The 19,192-nt window shown below is 32.5% G+C and overlaps 1 protein-coding gene across 4 annotated transcripts in view; it reads left to right on the top strand.

The window, feature by feature from the left end:
* Nucleotides 1-19,192, top strand: part of rg (rugose) — a 117,685-nt gene that overhangs the window by 16,455 nt on the left and 82,038 nt on the right. For 2 of the 4 annotated variants that reach the window (XM_064359035.1, XM_015979084.2), the window contains exons 1-2: nucleotides 14,559-14,892; nucleotides 15,675-16,043. The exons of the other annotated variants lie outside the window; for them this stretch is intronic. In XM_064359035.1, coding sequence (XP_064215105.1) covers nucleotides 15,828-16,043 — 216 coding nt within the window. In that variant the 5' untranslated portion in view covers nucleotides 14,559-14,892; nucleotides 15,675-15,827. Of the gene's footprint in view, nucleotides 1-14,558; nucleotides 14,893-15,674; nucleotides 16,044-19,192 lie in introns of those variants that run through there. 4 annotated transcript variants of the gene reach the window in all.

The raw sequence follows: 19,192 nt of genomic DNA, 5'->3' as shown, positions 1-19,192 counted from the left end.
AACAGTTAAGCGCATTCCATCCACAAAGAAAGTTAGATTTGCTAACTAATAATGAAGATAACATTTTTTCAGTTTCTAATGAGGGCTTAACTATTGGGATCCACAAACTAATATCAGATATTTCATAATCATAATTTCCATCAACTTTAGCGTGTAATATATTTTTTACCCTATTTTTACGTAATTCGATACGAATTTTTCCATTCAAAACTTTGTTACAGTCTCGTACAAACCGGAAAATTTTAGATAAAGGTATAAATTTTGTAATAGTTTTTTCATCTTTTGTTAACAACCATCTCTCTAAATATCCTTTATTGGATGCAGAATTATTTGTGATTTTTGAAATAATAGTTTTTATATCAACGTCTAAATCTTTAAATTTTACCGATTTATCTTGCGCCTCATATTTGTATTGAGACGTATCTGCTGAATCTGCTGTGTCTGGATACCAACACAATTGTGATGCTGAAGTATCAGAAACGTCTCCAGAAAATTCAATCAGATTTGAAATTAACGTAGCAACGCCAACATAATTTGTTTCTTCTATTAATACCTCTTCATAGAATAGCCTCACATAGTCAAAATCATTTATCCCATTATTTGATATAGTTGCATAATTATTTGGATTGTTTTTAATTTTAGATTTGACAAAAATATAAGCACCTGATAAATGTTTCCATCCACTTATATTAGTTTCGAGCGTATACTGTTCAAGTTCTTTCACATTGATATTACTTTCTCTTATTTCATTGTAAGTATAACTTTTTGTTGATTCATCGGTTACAGGCATTTCATCAATACGCCATAAATTGTCTACAACGTTTTCCATTTATTTAAATAAATAATGTGATTAATTAATAGATTAGTCGCAGACTTGAGTCAGCTCCAGCTGACGCTAATATCCAAATGGTATTGTATCAAAGGTTTCTAGAATAACTCTCTTGTCATAAACAAAACCAAATTCTTTTGTTTCGATTTTATTTAAGAGTTCTTTAGTTTTAGTATCTCTGGTAATTCGATTATATTGCGTACTGATTTTACTGTCTTCGGCTTCGCCTCCGGACTGGCTTCGCCAGGCTTTCTTTTCTAAAATATTATTTATACTTTCGAAATTAATCTTTTTGGACGTTTCATAATTTAACGTAAATCCTTTTATTTTACAAACAACTTTACCTGTGTTTGTTTTATAACAATAACTTTTAGGACCTGTTGATATCCAATCTATTATCCATACGTCTTTACCTAATTCGTCTGTCCATTCTCCCAATAAACAGTCTGTTTTGATAGTATTTTTACCATCGTCTATATATACAACGCTATCAGTATCATAATATACAACTGCATCTCCCAATTTATCTAACATTTCGTACAATCTTAGTCTAGCATTTGCAGTTGTAAAAGCAGCTATAAATATATTGGTATTGAAATCATTTTCTATATAGCGATCTTTTAACTTATAATCAATTTGTAACATATTTTCATTTATATCGTTTATATGTATATTATCAAGTCTGTCATCTAATAAAATTTCATAAAATCTTTTAACATCTGTAACATATTCTGTTGCGCCCATATTTTGTCTTTGCCCAAATTTACCCCATAAGGAATTTAAGCATATTTTCGCAACAGCTCTCTTTCCAGGATTATTTTCTATTTTACCCAATTCAATACCTAGATTTTCTTTTACAGCTTTTCTATATTCTTCTTCTGATTCAAAATCATCCTGCCAAGGGCTTGTTTCTAATTTAATTTTCATAAACGCTTTCACATATCCTTTAAATAAATTTGATGATTTTTTTTCAAAATGCCAAACCTCATCAATAGTTATTATTTTGTACCCCTTTTCAATTGCTTTTTTTACTTCGTTGGTACACCAGGTTCCTCTGATAATTCTTTGAGATTCTGTATGAGAACATTTATCTTTTTGATTATTTAATTTTGCACACAATTGACATAATGGAAATGTTAGCTTTTCATCACCAGCTTTGTTTTTATTTTTAACAGGTAAAACGGGGTGATACAAACCTTTTGGTGGTAAAATTGCACATTTTATTAATCCATACCATTCAGGATCATATGTACGAGGTTTGAATATTTTAGTAGGATGTCCGACTGGATAATCATCAAAATATTGTACTGTTGGATATAAACTGCAAACATCGATATATTTCAATTTCTTTCCTTTTACTCTCAATTTTGTTGCGTTTGTTCTTCCACCAAAGAATGCGTTTCTAGGATTAAGATCTTCCCATTTTTTAATTTCTTCTTCAATTTGTTTCATTTCTTTCTTATATTCTTTTGACTTTGTCCACTCACATTCCCACATTTCTATTAAGTTATAACCAGCTTTTTTTATTTGCTCGCTTCTTTCTATTGTTTTCTCATAAAGATCTTCCATAGTTGTTTTATTCTTATTATTAATAAAATCTGAACTATAACATGTTGTACAACCGTGCCAAAAACAACCGTGATATTGGTAAACAGTATTGGATTTTTCATCAAACCCGTCAACTTTTGATCCACATATTTTCACTTCACCATTGTTCAATGCGTGTTTTATATTTGGATTATGAAAACTATTTAACCATGAAATTGATTGTTGAGAATATTGATCTTTTTTCAGATTATCAACAACAGCTATTGTATCTTTCTTAATATATTTTGATCTATATATAGCCAAGCAAACACCTGCAATAGTAATATACCTAAAAGGATCTATATTCGCAATTTCTAAAAACTGATTTCTTAATTCAAGACATCCTCTTCTTAATATATCAACATCAGAATTGCAATAATCATAAAGTTCTTTTTTAAAATCAAACAAATAATTTTCTTTTCTTTTTTGTTTATGCCATTCTAAGAACTCTTCCCTTTCTTTTGGTTTCATAGAATTAACCCCATAGTATTTTGTATCAGGTATTTTTCCAATATAGTTCTGATTTTCTGTAGTATTGAAGAAATGTGGAAAATATCCTTTTTTAAGTTCTTTTAGACCGAATGTTTTAGGGAAATTTTTTAAAGGTCCTTGAACAAAATTACTACTATCAATAATTCTTAAATTAATTGATTTTATTTCCATTAACATTATTTTAGATCCGTTATATACGCAGAAAGGTTTAATACCGTTTTCAACGCAATGTTTTAAAATAAAGTAAGAATCATAACCTTTAGAATAATGTGCGATAGCTGTATATCCTTTATGATCTCTAGAAATTAACCATTTGCAAAAATCTTCGTTGGTTTCGAAAGAATTAACATTTCCGCTAAAATCGTGAGATATAACTAAATTAGCGATATGTTTGCCTGTTTCTTGCATTGCTTCATAATCAAAGAATAAATATTTTTCTGTATAAGAACATTTAGTTGTATGGTATTTAGAACCGCATTTATCGCATTTAAACGGTTCTTCATCATCCAACGGCATGCGAAGCACTAGTCCACTTTGTGACCATTTTTTAACACAATTTTTACAATCTTTACATTGATAAATGTGATATTTTATTCTTTCGGTTGTTTTATCAGGACGTTTGTCCATTTTTTTAAATGTAATATCAGGCATTATATCTGTAAATCCTACATTATTTTTCACAATCAAACCATTATAAGTCATAACTAAATCATATTCTAACATATAGCCTATTAGTTCGTCACCCCTTTTAGCCGATATATCTGGTAAAAACAACTTAAATTCATTATTCAATATAACTACAGCTTTTTCTTTACCGTCTTTAGTAAAAAGTTGCAAATCTGTTATGGTATATCCAAAACCCTTTTCCAAGTCATTAAATGATAATGTTTCTTTTCCTTTGTTTGTTTGTTTGTTTGTTTCATCAGGAAAAGTTGCTGTACAACCTTTTCTATCACAATTTTGACAACCTTTTACTTTATATTTTTTATCACCGTCTTTTATTATTGTCTCACATATTCCGCCTTTTTGTCGTTTCCATTGCATATAACATTTATGTTCTAATATTTCAACTTCTTTATAACAATTTCGACATTTTTCCCATCCACATCTGTGAGTACCCTTGTCTATCATTTTGTTACCTTCTTCAATCATTTCATTTCCTTCTTCAATCATTGCAAGACGCCTCATGGTACCAATTCTATCGTCACAGGAATTATAAATCATGTTATTTCCTTCTTCAATCATTTTTTTACCTTCGTCCACAATTTTTTTATCACCTCTTTTGAGTATTTTATTACACTTTAAGCATTTATGAAATTCTTCACACACTCCTGAATGATTTGATAAACATTCTGGATTAAAACAATATCTATTGCATTTTTCACAATATATTCTTTGTTTAGACTCTTCTTTGTGTTTAGGTTTTAAGCATAATATGCATATTTTAACTCCTTTTTTGCATTTATGTTCGTCTTTATTTTGATATGGTTTATCACATTTTTCACAATAATAAGACTGACTATAGAAAGCTGTCATATTATTGATTGTATCAAAATGATTTCCGTTTTTATATAAATATACTTTTACATCTTTCTCTTCTCCAGAATAAATTACTTGATTAAAACATTCGGCTGCTACGATTTTTATTTGAATATTTAATAATCTTTCTATATTCGCAATATCATCTAATGTAAAATAATTTCTATTATATTCTCCAAGTTGATTACATAGTTCTTGAGCTAAAGTAGTTTGTAAATTTCTTCCTTTTCTAATATATGTTATATCATTGTCGTTAAATTCTTTACCGAGTATTATATTTGTTTGATAAGTTAGTCCAACAATAACAGCTCTTGGACAACATAAATTATCTTTGTTTTTTATTTGTATTATACTTCTCTTTGTTCGCGAGTCTTCTGCTATATTTATCAATCTTTTCGCATTAGTAGCACCTCTAGGCATATTAACAACTTCGGCATGAAATGTACAACCGTATATATCTAAATCTTGATTTGAAGTTAAGATACTCTGAATTTTGTTTAATAAATTGTCAATATCAGAAGTTCTTGATAAACCTGTGGAAATAGGGGAGTAAAGATCATTGTGATTAACTACTATATTTAATAAATCTCCTTCTTTGAAATTTGTTTTCTCTTTTACTATTTTAATCATTTCATTTAATCCCTCTCTAATGACAGTAATTTTTTTCATAATTAAGCCTGAAAGATCAGGCTCGGATGATTCTTCATCTTCGGCTTTCAATAATATAACTTTATAGTAAACTTTATGTTTCCTCCATCTTTTGGTGTATTCAGCATTTGTTTCTATTATTTTAATTTTAGATTTTTTCGAAAACTCTGTAAAATAACTATCTTCAAAAGCGAACGGTTGGTCGTTAATTTTTTGTAATAATTCTGCCTTCTTCATTTTAGAGTAACCTTTGATATTCTTTTCTTTAGCAATTTTTCTTAATTCTTTTATAGTCAAAGAAGTATTCTGAGTCGATTCGTTTTTTGACATGGTTTCCTCTAAAATTTCCTCTAATTTTGGTGATCCGATTTCGTTGAGAACAGTATTTAAATTCGCTTCATTGTTTACATTATCTGAAATTTGATTCACTAGATCTGTTTTTTTACTATTTTGCTTTATCTTTAGGTCTAATTTTTCAGCAATTGATTTTAATTTTTTAATATTGAGTCTATTTAATTTATTAAACCAATCGCCAGCATTGAGCTCTTCTTTTAGAATTAATTTTATAAGATCTAATTTAGTCTTTGAGTTATATTGCGAATAGTTTTTTAACCCCATCTTTTTTGCGATGGCTTTTATTTTTTTTAAACTTAGTTTATTTAGCACAATCTCATTATTTGATTGTGGTGTTAAAAAATATTTATCCATCGAGGACGACTCATGTGTCAAAGGTGAACTCTTATCTGAACTCTGAATCTTTGATTCATCGTGAGACTTCGTCGAACTCGATGACGAATTGTCTTCACTAATTTGTTCAATTATGTCACCCACTTTTTTTAAATCACCTTTAGTAAGTTTTATAATTTCCTCAAGTGTCATTTTACGAAGCTCATCTTTCGAGAGCTCCATTTATAAGAAAAATTTTTTTGCAAAACATTTTTCAGCCTTCTTAAACATCATATTCAATGATTATAATATGTTAGCAAGAGATGTTTTGGATAGTATTGCGCTCCTACTAATTTACCGCAGTTACATAATATTTTTTTACCTCTATAACGTTTATTCCAACATATGTTACAAAAAGTTGAATAACCATCTTTGCTTTTTTTATTTTGATAAAAATTCTCCAAATCTTTTAGAATATTGCAGTTCTTACAAACTTTTTTATCCATTTATTAGAAAGATATTATTTCAATAATTCTTATAATAATGTTAATTGCATTTCTTCTTCGTATATCCCCTCTTTAATTTTTTCGCCGTTAAGATCAGAAACAAAATAAATCCAAACATTATATACGCGTTTTTCTACAACTGTGAATATTTCTTCAGTCCAGTTTGTTTTTAATTTGTTACGAAAAATATCAACCATATTAGACAATCTAATTCTATCACCAACTTCAAATTTTGGTTTTTTATTTGTTAATGTAATCATATATACGGTTTCTAATAACTGTCTTTCATTTCCTTTATTAACATTTTTTGGCTTCATTTTAATCGTAGAGTGATAAGAATTGTTATAAGATTTTATAATTTTTGGTAGTGAGGAAAGCCAATTAAAACTCCTTGGCGGAGCCAACTCGTGAGCCTTCGGCGAACTGTCATACAATATTGGCTTGAATTTATTTCCTAAAGTACGGTTGAACCTCTCAACAAAGAAAGCTTTATTTTTTGTTCCAGTACTATAAAGATTGATATTGTACTTATTTAAAACGATTCTCATATCTTTATTATAAAACTCTTTTCCTCTATCAGCATGTAAATTTTTCGGTGGATTGTGTTTATCTTTAATCGCTTGTTGTATGATTTTTAAAAACGCGTTAGCTACTTCTAATCCTGATTTAGTTTTTAAAGGTTCTACCCATACAAATTTAGAAAAGGTGTCTTCAGCGACTAGAATATAGATAAAACCGTTATTGATCTTTTTAAATTTATTAAAATCATTCGGCTTCGTCTTCGACTCTGTCTTTGTTCTTAAAGAATAGCTTGGATCTTCTGCTTTTCCTTTTGGTCTATAAAAAACATAAATATCTATTTGCCAAGTATCGTCAATACCTTTGTGTTGAAAGCGACGTGTTGGATATTTTTTCCTAGCGGATTTAAATAGTTCAAAAATTAAAATATCTTCTGGTGATTTAGAAAAATTATTTTTCTCTGATTGACAAATTCTGCAAGTAGATATTCTTCTCCTTTTTACAAACTTTGGTTCACCAATACTTTTAGTTTGTTTTTTACATTTTTTGCAATAATCCATTTAGTTACCATAATTTTGTCAGAACGGGGTTTTAAAAAACAATGAATACTATTAACAATTGATAATTTAGATTTAAAGAAAGCGGACTAGTGTTTCGCATCGCCTGCGTCGGAATCAACAAACACAATCTCATGAATTGATCTATTATTTGTAATTTCCTTCTTACCTTTATAAATCATATTTAACGAATCTGGATAATAAAAATTGACGGACATATTTTTAAATCTATCTGGTAAAATTACTTTAATCTTATTATTCAAAATAACACCTAATTTACTTCCATATTGTGTATTAACATTTTCGAAATTTGTCACTGAATAGGGTGTATTAATTTCCAAGTCAACAAGTTTTTTATATTCAAAAGAATATCCACAACTGTTTAGTTTGGTTTTTAAGTCACTCATTTATATATTAAAAAAATCTTCATAATTTTATACCGAAAACTTAACTAGCATATAAAAAAAAATTGGAGTACTTAATAGATAAGGTTTTTTATCATTGAAACGACCAAGATGTTCTTCAGTGTTTACCTTTTCTTTTTTTATTCTAAAAGATAGAAGATCAAATTCTTTAACAGTAAAGGGTTTTGAAAGATCTATTGTTCCTTTATTACTACTAATATACAAATCTTTCAAATTAGCCGTTGAGTAGAATTTTATAACTTCCACATTCATTGGTATTCTAAGAAATAGTTCACCATCAAAAGAAAAGTCAAGCAAAGTAACAGCCTTTAGCCCATGAACTTCTTTAATAAAACTAATTTTTCCTACAAATTGTAAAAAAGAATAATGAATTTTTTTCATGAATTCAGTTTCCAAATTGATTAACCTTTCTCCGTAAATATCTAGTTGCCCTTTATTGACAACATCATACTTATCAATTGCATCAGCAGTTTTAACTAATCTTCTATTACCAATATCAATATATCGTTTTTCTTTTTTGATCATATTATTCAGTTCAGGTTTAACAATTTTTAAAATACTTTCTGAATCATCTTTTCTAATCATATTACTGAGTTCCGGCTTAACAATTTTTAAAACGCTTTCTGAATCATCTTTTTTGATCATATTACTGAGTTCAGGTTTAACGATTTTTAAAATACTTTGAGAATCATCTTTTCTAATCATATTACTGACTTCCGGCTTAACAATTTTTAAAACGCTTTCTGAATCATCTTTTTTGATCATATTACTGAGTTCAGGTTTAACGATTTTTAAAATACTCTCTGAATCATCTTTTCTGATCATATTACTGAGTTCCGGCTTAACAATTTTTAAAACGCTTTCTGAATCATCTTTTTTGATCATGTTACTGAGTTCAGGTTTAACCATTTTTAAAACGGTTTCTGAATCATCTTTTTTGATCATATTATCGTTTGCTGACGCTAAATATTGTAAATTAACAGCATCGCCAGGATTTTCTGGTTGTTTTACATTAACTAATTTGTGTCCTGTGATATCATAATCGCCATTTTCTGTTAAATTAAACCCTATACCAGGTGGTCCTCTTGTTGATTTTCCACCTTTTTGTCTATTTTTTCTAAGAACGTATTCAGCATGCGAAGCACTAGTCAAAGACGATGTCATCGCCTTTGGACTGGTCCTGCCAGTCATTTATTGGTGTAAAATTCTTTCTATATTTTATTTCAGGATTTTTGAAATCAATAGTTAAGCAATCAAAATTATTAATGTTATTTTCATAGTATTCCTTGACTTTCTTATCCAATCCTTTTTCTCTAAATATCAAACTTATATCATTACCATCACATGATGGAAATATTGAAAGATAATTACATTGTAAACGAATTGATTTTGGTACTCTATACCAATCCTGCGTTATATAGATCATCGAAGCATTCATTTTTCTTCCTCGTATAGCTAAATCTATCAGTTTCTTTTGATCTTTTTCAGTTACAAAATCATCAACAACAATCAAGTTTTGTTTATCTCTATCCAGTTCGTCTACATGGACTATGTCTTCTATATCTGATGAAAAGTGTGATTCAATTATCGGTTCTTCAGGTCGAATAATTTTTTCATCATCAAACACATTTTGTAATAACTGATAATAAGGTTCTTCTAAATCCTTTGCATACAAATAAAAAGTATCAAAAAATAAATATTTTAATAGATTGACAACAGTATTTGTTTTACCAGAACCGCTTCGTCCTATAATTATTAATATAAAAGGCCATTTTGGAGCTAATTTATTAATGTTGTAATGTTCTTTTTCATCCGCTTTAATAAAATGAATAGGCAAAGACGTATTCATCGTCGTCTTCGACACTGGACTGGCCTTGCCAGTCATTTATTTAACACAAATACGCACGCTTAACGATAAACCGCGATAGCGGGCAAATTGATTCCCTTGTGAACCGTCTTTGACTTGTGCTCCGCACCCAAACAGTATAAGATCTTTAATTCGAAAACAACTGCAGAAGAGCCATTATGGGCGTGTTGGTAAGATGTTTGCTTTCACTCCAAGGGGTCCCGGGTTCGAACCCCCGCGGATCCAACTTTTTTTTAAATTTCGTAATATTGCGCAGTTTGATGTATTATTGTAGCTGATTAGACATTATAATGGACACGACATAAATAGCTCAGATAGTAAAGAGTTAGACAGATAATAAAAGGTTTTGAGTTCGATTCCCATCGCCGCTTTTTTAATTGAGAATGCAGTTGTTCTTAAATCTGAACTGGTGAGATCTCGAGTGGCCATAGAGATTGAGGACCCACGAAGATTGACGAGCAACTGAGTGCTGCCAAATATTCTCAAAATATTTCTCGGTTTTGGGACTCTTCCATCTATTCATGACTTACAGTAATATCGAACAACAATGACCTGTCCTGTTGATTCAGGACTGATGGTCGTGCCGATGATTCTCCTCGATAGACACATACCTATAAACGGTATAAGCTGTCGTGAAAGAGGAGATGCTGTAAGAATAGATCGGATTGTAGTCGGAATGAAAACGGGGAATGTTTTGCACTTATTTTCGCTAGCGCTCATATTCGGCTATGCCTTCATGATGAATCTTCTTTTCACTTTATATAAATGACTAACGCTAATAGTAAAAGTGAAATAATTGACGCTATTTTAAAAAATCGTGAAATAATTAAAAATAGGATTCATTTAAAACAATTTAAAGAACATTTAACGAAGGAAGAAATTAAAAAACTACAAAAACCTATAACTGACAAACTTGATAATATTACTGAATTTACACAACAAATTCTTATGAGCGAAGCGAATCCAAAAAATGTTTTAGCAATTGAGGAAAAGGTTCCCCAGGCCGAATCGAAAGATTCCGGAGGCGATGATGTAAACGAATCGGATCATTTATTACCATTACCAAAATTCGGACAACCTTCCTCCATAAGTTTAGATCCTAATAAAGATTTAAATTTTGATATTATTGAAAAACAATTTAAATTTGAAAAACCTTCACATTTATTATCGTTAGACATTAGAAGTCGAAATGCAAAAATTGATACGACGATACCCGAAATATCAACTAAATTGAAATCATTAAATGCGCACCTTACAAACGCAAAGAAATCACAAGAACAAGAAAAAATTGATAATTTACAATATGTGTATTCACAGTTGAAAAAATATAAAAGTGTTTTAGAAGATATTCGAAAAATTCCCTTCTATGAGAAGCAAACAGGAAGCGGCCAGATTCGACCTTCGGTCTTCAGCAGGCCATGCCTGATTTTTTCAGATCCGAATGAAATGGTAGAACGTCTTGATCTATTAATTGCGTCAAAAAATGCGGGAAATGATTCAATCGAGGTATATAATGAATGCGTAGAAATACTTGATAAATTGTTAAACCTGAAACTCATAAAAAAATCAGATCACAAAAAGATATTCTCTACGCTGCATGCGGAGCACTAGTCCACTTCCCTCGGGAACTTTTGCCAGGCTTTTTTAAACTGAATAAATGAGCCTAATACACATTAGATCTAAAGAAAATGATTTTGAAATAAGTTATTCTGAAAACCCTATTAATTTATCTGGATTAAAAGGTGAAATTGCTTTAAAGACAGCAAGTCTCTGGTATAGTTGGGATAACATTACCGAAGAGTATAAAAATAACGAAATAAAATTTAGGCGAAGCCCTCATGAGCGAAGCGAATACAAGTCTGGTAAAAAGGCTCCGCAGACCGAACTCAAAAATAACGAAATCAAGAAAGACAGGCAAGGTGTGTCCAGAGTCGAAGACGAAGAACACGATAGAAATGAATCGGAGTGGAAAATATTAAAGTTACCAAACGGTTTGTACGATGAAAATGAATTAAATAATTATATCCAAGAATATTTTGGAACGTTTGAAACACCCCCGTTTAATTTTGATGTAAATTATGCAACTAATCGTTTTATGCTAATTATACGCGACAAAGACTATGAAATTGACTTTTCCCACGGTAAGATACATGAGCTTTTAGGATTTGATAAAAAAATATATAAAGAAGGAATAAACTATGCAACAAAAATTGGTAACATCACCAAAGATATTGATCAAATCTTGATTCACTGCTCCCTAGTTTCATCTAGTTATCAAAATAATCTCAAAAGTGATGTTATATACGCTTTTACCCCAAATATTTCACCTAGATCTTTAATTAATATTGAACCGACGCATCCGAAATATTTACCAATTAATCGTACGGATTATATATTTAATATTCGCATTTCTGTTACAAATCAGCTAAATCAATTGATAAATTTTAATGGAGAGTGTTTAAATTTTGTTCTAGATATTCAGTAATTGTCATTGCTATTCTTTCCTGTAGAATAAATGGTACTTGTTGTTCATAGAAAACAATTATTTCCTAAACAATATGGGTTTGGTCTTAAATATCACAGAGATATTAGAGGTGGAAATATTTTTCAATCTATAAAAAAATTTGCTATACCAGCATTGGGTTTTTTATATCGCAATATATTAAAACCTTTTTGGAAAAATAATAAAGAAGATATCATTCAAGGTGTAACTTCAGGGCTTAAAAATATAGCGTCTACATACGTAAAATCGCCGCCCTTTTCTACTTACAAAGAAGAAATTATAAATCCTATTCTAAACAAAATGAAAGAAAAATCGTGGAATGAACATTTACGAGGCGACGGATTAAAAAAGGGGAAAGCTAATCGATTAACTAAAAAATCAAAGGATATCATTAAAAATCTGTTGAATGCTGATGAAATTGATTAAAAACTTGTGATGTCCTTATATCGTCTTAAATTCAGTGACGGATGCCCATCCGTCACTGAAATCCCATGAAAGCTCATAATATTTTTTATTTTTTTTAACTACCTTGAAAATCGGGTTATTTTTTTATTTTTTTTAACTACCTGGAAAATCGGGTTATTTGCTTGATATTTTTTATTTTTTTAACTACCTTGAAAATCGGGGTGTTTTTATGATTATTTGATGTTTTTTTAACTACCTTGAAAATCGGGGTAATTTGCTTAATATTATTACTTTTTTCACAATTACCCTTGAAAATCAGGGTGTGTCCTATAGGGGCCCATCTACTACTCAGAATAATCAAACGATGAGAACTTTTAGAAACAAGTTTATTGTAAAAGTAAAACGGCTTAGAACTTTCTAGTTTTGTGTTTTATGATTTTGTAGTCGGGCGAGTTTAGATAGTTTTCTTTGAGCCAATGTAACTCTTACTTTTGAACATTTATGATCGAACTTTATTAAGAAAATAATTCAGGGTAATGGATATTTTTAATTCTTTGTTGACGATTTCTACTGCAAATAAAATGTTTTTTTTTAATTATTAAAAGAAATTTCTTAACCTACCTATTATTCTTCGTATGTGATTCAGAAAAATATTAAAGTGTTTTAGTCTAACCTGATTTAATTTATTTTCGTCATAATCCTATATAAACTTTCCTTTTGCTCTGTTTGCGGAAGTCGTTACTTTTGCAACCAGTTTAGCAAAAATGATTTTACAGCTGCGTTAGATTGCGGCAAAAATTAAATTCGTTGTGTAGTACATCACTTTCATTTCCATTGGAGTTAGACTTTGACATTTTCCCGAATAAAACTCCGCCAACAAAACATCGTTCGATGTTATTGTATTTCGCTACATTTTGTTGAACTAAAAATTAATTTTGCATCAAAAATGACCGTTTTCCCGACGACCATTATTGAATTTTCGTTCGTACCGAATTCCTGTTTGAATTTTCCTTATTGTTTGGGTTTTTCGTACAAATCCTGCAAATAAAACGAGTTATTTAAAATAAATTGCGGTTTTAATATTAGATGAGAGTTTAAAAGCTTCATCATGAAAAATGCACGATAAAAAAACTCTTCATGCATCCACTTGGAATAACTGAAATTCCTCCCTCAACGAGGACAAACTAATAGAGTTGAAGCATGTGCAAGATAACCGAACAACAAGAGGAAAATTAAAATTTATGTCGGCGCCATGGGAAGCATTGGCACTAAGCACGTGAAAATTATTAGCTCGTGGATTAGTAACGACTTCTTTGAATAATTTATCCGTGATTTAAGACACGATAAATAAACGGCGGAAAGGATTCGATTGCTCTCATTAGGGCTCGATTAGTAAATTGGATAGTTACGTAATGCAGAGTTATTAATCATTTAAATCTAATTAATACTAGTTACCCGCAGAAACCGCCTTCCGCCTCATTATTAGCAATGACGCGTTAAATTTTAAGAGCTTGCAAAGGTGCTTCTCTCGACAAAGCACAAAATTGCCTCCGGCTAGGATTCAAAATTAACACTAATCGATAATTATGTGCCACAAGCTAGCAATTTGAATTGCAACGCACCTGACTAGACCGAAAATAATCACTCGGAAAATGTCGGTAAATATTTTTCCGGAATTTGAAATTTAAAAGCAATCACAACGAGAAATGGTGGATGCGCCGGGAGAAAACACAAGATTTAAATTTCGGACGTTACGCAACTGTTGAACGCTTCGAACGACACAAATAACTCACCACCGAGCTCGTTATTGACACTAAAGACCAACAAAAACACCTCTGGATGTTGCGCGCCAATAAAACTGCGGGACCGCGTTTTAATTTTTATTTATTCCGTCAAGTCTTTACAATGTTGGCGAAATTTTTTCTCAATTCGACATAATTATCCTTTCGTAAACGTTCGTTTTCCGTCGTGCAGCATCCGAGTCCGGATCCTGGACCGCTTCAGCAGTGTATCGTCGTCGTCGCAGGGCGTGTGGTGGTTTCAACCATACGGACATCGAGCGTGCTATATAAAAATCCAGTGGGACGTATAATGGAAACATTCATCATAATCGGTGTCTGTTTTCTGTGCTACGAACTGTGCGAATTGCTGTACCAATGCACTCCCCGGAAAAAGCAGACCTCGACTCCGGTCGCAGATTGTCAACATGTGATCTACACCATACCCGAACCAGAGCGTTGAAAGTGCTTGATTAATCGCGAAAAAACGCCAAAATTCGCCTTTCACTAGTCGAGCACTGGCATTTTGGCGCACGTATGATTATTCGACGGCCCACGGGAAATCTAGCCGGTGAGAAGATTGCGTTTTGATGTCGTCTTCGACAAGATCGGATGCGATAGGCAACGCGCATTGTAAATGACTTTACACCTCGTTTTTTTCACGTCGGGATGCATTTAAATAAATTTATGGCACATATTTTATCGTATTGAGAGTCATAAATTTGAATTGAAGACGTATTGGTGGAGTCACTAAGGGATATTCTACCGAAAAGCCATTTATTTCGTGATTACGTAGCGGTTGATAGTTCGGAACGGCTGATACGCAACGGTAGAACGTTTGGAACGGAAATTTATGTTCCGGGATTAATTAAAATAAAATCTGTTTTTTTTGTTAATTTTTTATTCATGGGGATTAAAAAGATGTATTTCGGGGCGGATGGCGGCACTGATCTGCTTTTAAAATCCCATTTTTTGTTTCAGTTTCGCCCTCAAAGCGTTACGTTGTCGTTAAATTTTTATGTCGGTAATCCTTGATGTAGTGTATTTCGGTGAGGGATATGAATAAGGAAAGAAATCAGGTGGAAATGCGTCACATTCAGACAATCGGAAATCTTTAGTGTTTTAACGGGCACGTTTGATTTATTTATAGGAAAAATTTGAATTGTATTATTCTGTTTCGTTCGTCGTGATTTTTTTCTCTTGTGTTTTCTCTCCACATTCAATTAGACTCAGTCCGACTCTCAGTTGTTTCGTATTTCTCGCGTTTATGCGAAACGAGGTGATGAAAGTCTTTGTTTTTGGCTCCGGTGCCGAACAAAAGCTCGAACAACGTAATTGAATTTAACTTTATAGGTGCCATTAAAGTGGAAACTTTCCTTTCCATTATCAATCGCTTCGGCGTTTCTTCATACTCGAAATAAAAAGCGTTTTAATTTGATAAAGCTACAGGTGGAAGGCGAGTTTTGTCTGACGGTCCGTAAGAGTGTTAGAGATGCGTGTGTAAAAATGGACTCTTTGGAGCGGCTGATGAGCGCCGCCAAGCCGATGCCACCAGCTTTGGCGGCCGGTAGTTCTTTACCCAGAAGGGCGCTGGTACATGCCAGTTTAGCGACATCGGCGGCGGTCGGCCGCCGAGGTAGACATCTGACAGGGACTTTCTGTCTCACCGGAGACACCATGGAAGGGATTATACAATGTCTGGTGTTTCTTAAAGCTTTCTCGGTAAGTCAAGCGAAAAACGGATTTGAAGAGAGAAATGGTGGAGGCGCCGGGATACAACAGACGAAATGTTTTGTTTGTCGGAGAATATGAAAGTAATTAAATTACAAGACGACAGAATAAAACTAGGACTTGTTTAGAATTATTTTCCTTGGGATTTTTCGTAATTGTGTTGTATGTTTCCCTGGAAATAATTAAATAAAAGCTGGAAATGTGTGTTCGTTTGAAGGGATCAAAAGTAAGGGAGCTTTATTGTGATATACGAGTCCCTTTGGAATTTGAAACGAAAAACAGTCGCGTTATGATTCTTATAAAATTGGAACGAAAATTTTAAAAGAATCCATTCGATGTTTAATGAGAAAACTTTTTACTTTTTATCATCGACGACACTTAATTTGTTCTCTTTTACGTGCAATAAAATTTTGTAAGGTTGCTTCTATATTGGGTGACGCGCCATGAAAGTCAACATTTTAGGTTTATTTGTTGTACATTTCTTTTAACAATGTAAAACAACAAGTAAAAAGGGTAATGCTTTACTCATTTTTTTGTTTGTTTGTGTAATGAATAAGACTTTTATGATGATACAAAGGAATTGGGGGAAACGGTGAGCACGTGCTTAGTGTGCTCTAATCCGATCTGGCATGAGAGATAAATGAAGGAAAAACAATAAACCTCTCAGATAAGAATTTCCAATTCATATCGACGTGTAATCTTGAAAACATCGAGTTCTGTAATAAAATCTGGGAATCATATTCCGCGTCCTATACGGAATTGAATTTGTAATAAATTTCTGTACAAACGTTTAATTCTAAAAATCCTCTTTGTTTTATTCTCTCGGGGATCCACCGTCATGCCAAACATAATAAGCGTAAAAATTTATGTTCTGTCATAAAGAGGATTTGTTTGTCGAAGCTCTGACGCAATTATGTCGGTATTAAGCAAGTGTCGTGGAAAGTTTTCCTCGTGTCGATCTAAAAGAAGAATTCTCGGCGTATTAGACTTGTTGTATCCGAATGTGGCGTCAAATATCGATGGAAATTTATTATCGGATTTTCATCAGACGTGAGAAGGTTCATTTTGCGATCATAATTGATCTTCCTATCTCTGAACTAAAATCAAGGGAAATCCGATTTGCCATTATAAAATAGGTCAGATGAATAATCCGGAAATTGTATTAACTACTGATAAAACCCCGACGTGATTTCTCCTCTCATAAGGCACTGGAAAATGGGGAGAGGAAAAGATTCGTCCTCTTTCTGGGGGAGTGTTACGTATTCAAGGCGCGAGTTTTGGCCGCAGTAAACGCAGCCCGAACTGAAATCCCGCAGGATAGGTACAGGAGAGGTTTTATTATGTTCTAATATTGAAGACTTTGGTAACTGTACCGAGGCGTAAAATTTAATTACACCTTGGACGAGCCATGTTGAATAATTAAAACAAAAACCTCCGATGAATTGGTGGAATTAATGCGCCGAAAAGGCGTTTTTGCGATTATTGAACGTCGCCGAAAAATGCCATTCGAGATACTTATGTTGAAAGTTTTTCATCTTGAAAACGTCAACTGCAGACTCCGGTAGGAATCGCATTAGAGCACTTGTAAATGGACGAAGAGGGGCGAAAAAACCCCGACATACACGTCACTGAATTCCGGTTAAATACCAGAGCGATTTATTTATGACGACCATAAAAGAACAGAAGGAGGTCCTTCCATTGTTACTCCTTTGAGCTGTCAGGACATGACTTCGACAACGCTGCTCTTATCTCGAGTATTTGTCTTTAATGTTGTTATTTATTTAGTCGGTGCTTTTGTCTCGCACTCCGGTCATTATCACGTCCGAGCGTTTTTCTTTTCCTCGCGAGGAGGAGGAAAAACGCAATTTTCAAATTAGAAAACTCGAGAGGAAAAGCTCCACCGGGTTCAAAGCAATCAACGAAAAGAGGCCACCCGCATCCTGCCCTAAAGACCCGACACACATCGTTATCCTACCATCAGATGCAAATCAGCTCTTGATCACTTGGAGAGTTCTTCCCTAAAAAAACGCAACTTTTCGATTTTTCGCTACAACAAGAAACGTTGCTTTAAATGATGGTAACACGTTTCAAGAGGCGACAACGGCCGAAATGAAAATTAATTGCAAACGCGGAATAAAGCCTGAGGTAATTGAAGTGCATCCTGTTAGAGAAACTCTAATTATGTCAGTCGTTATTTATAAAATAACGCAACTTTTCTACTAGAGTACAGATGGTTGCGAGGAAATTCTAATGAAGCCGGGGAAAAATTCGGGGAGATGAATGTCAAGAGACGTGATTAGTGGCGATAAAATTAGATGACGCTGATATGAAATTATACGGACGCAGTTTCTGGACGGTTTATGACGTAATTAGAGGACTGATTTAAATTAATACCGAGCTTAATGCGCCGGATAAAACACACCAAATAAAATTTGTATACACTTTTCGAGGCCGAAGTTTTATCGTACATTTTTGGGAATTTTTTGTGGTCAATAAATGTAGCTTTGATCGCTTGAAATTCCAAACAAATTGTTAAAATTTAATTTTGAATGTTTATTACTTTTTCCAGTATTTAGATTTCGGGTTACGCTGGAAGTACAGTTAACACAAAACTTTTCCGACCGTAGCGCTTCTGAAGTTATTAAACTCTCATTAATTATTTTTTCTTTCAATAAAATGGAAAAAGAGCGTTTGAAAGAGCGGCCATTAGTGACTCTCCTTGTTCAGTGCAAATGCGAGTCTAAGTTTTGATTTTATTATTTTTATCGGTTTTAAAAGAGCTCAAGTTATTTCGTACCATTGGCAAATAACTTCTTCCAAACTGCAAGAATTCCAACTCTATCAATTTATCCAAGTACAAGTTGTTGAATAAAGTCTCGCAAAGAATGCTTATTAAAACTTTCGATCAGGTCTGTTCGACTCAAGCCCCGTAACCGTTTTCCCAGAACGTTGTATTTTCCTAAAAACTCTCATTTATCCCTCCGGCACCTATTGTGAAAGCGAATAAAGCTAGACACCCTAATACAAAGGCGAAACGTCACGACCCTCGCTGCCAATACACCAATATCGCGAATAATTCGCAACATTTTATTCTTCTCGCCCCTTCAAAGTCAAATCCGGCGTATCGACGCCTTAAATTT

The sequence above is a fragment of the Tribolium castaneum genome, chromosome 9, assembly GCF_031307605.1.
Source record: "Tribolium castaneum strain GA2 chromosome 9, icTriCast1.1, whole genome shotgun sequence".
Classification (NCBI taxonomy): Eukaryota; Metazoa; Arthropoda; class Insecta; order Coleoptera; family Tenebrionidae; genus Tribolium; species Tribolium castaneum.
This window is presented reverse-complemented; position numbering and strand designations above follow the sequence as displayed.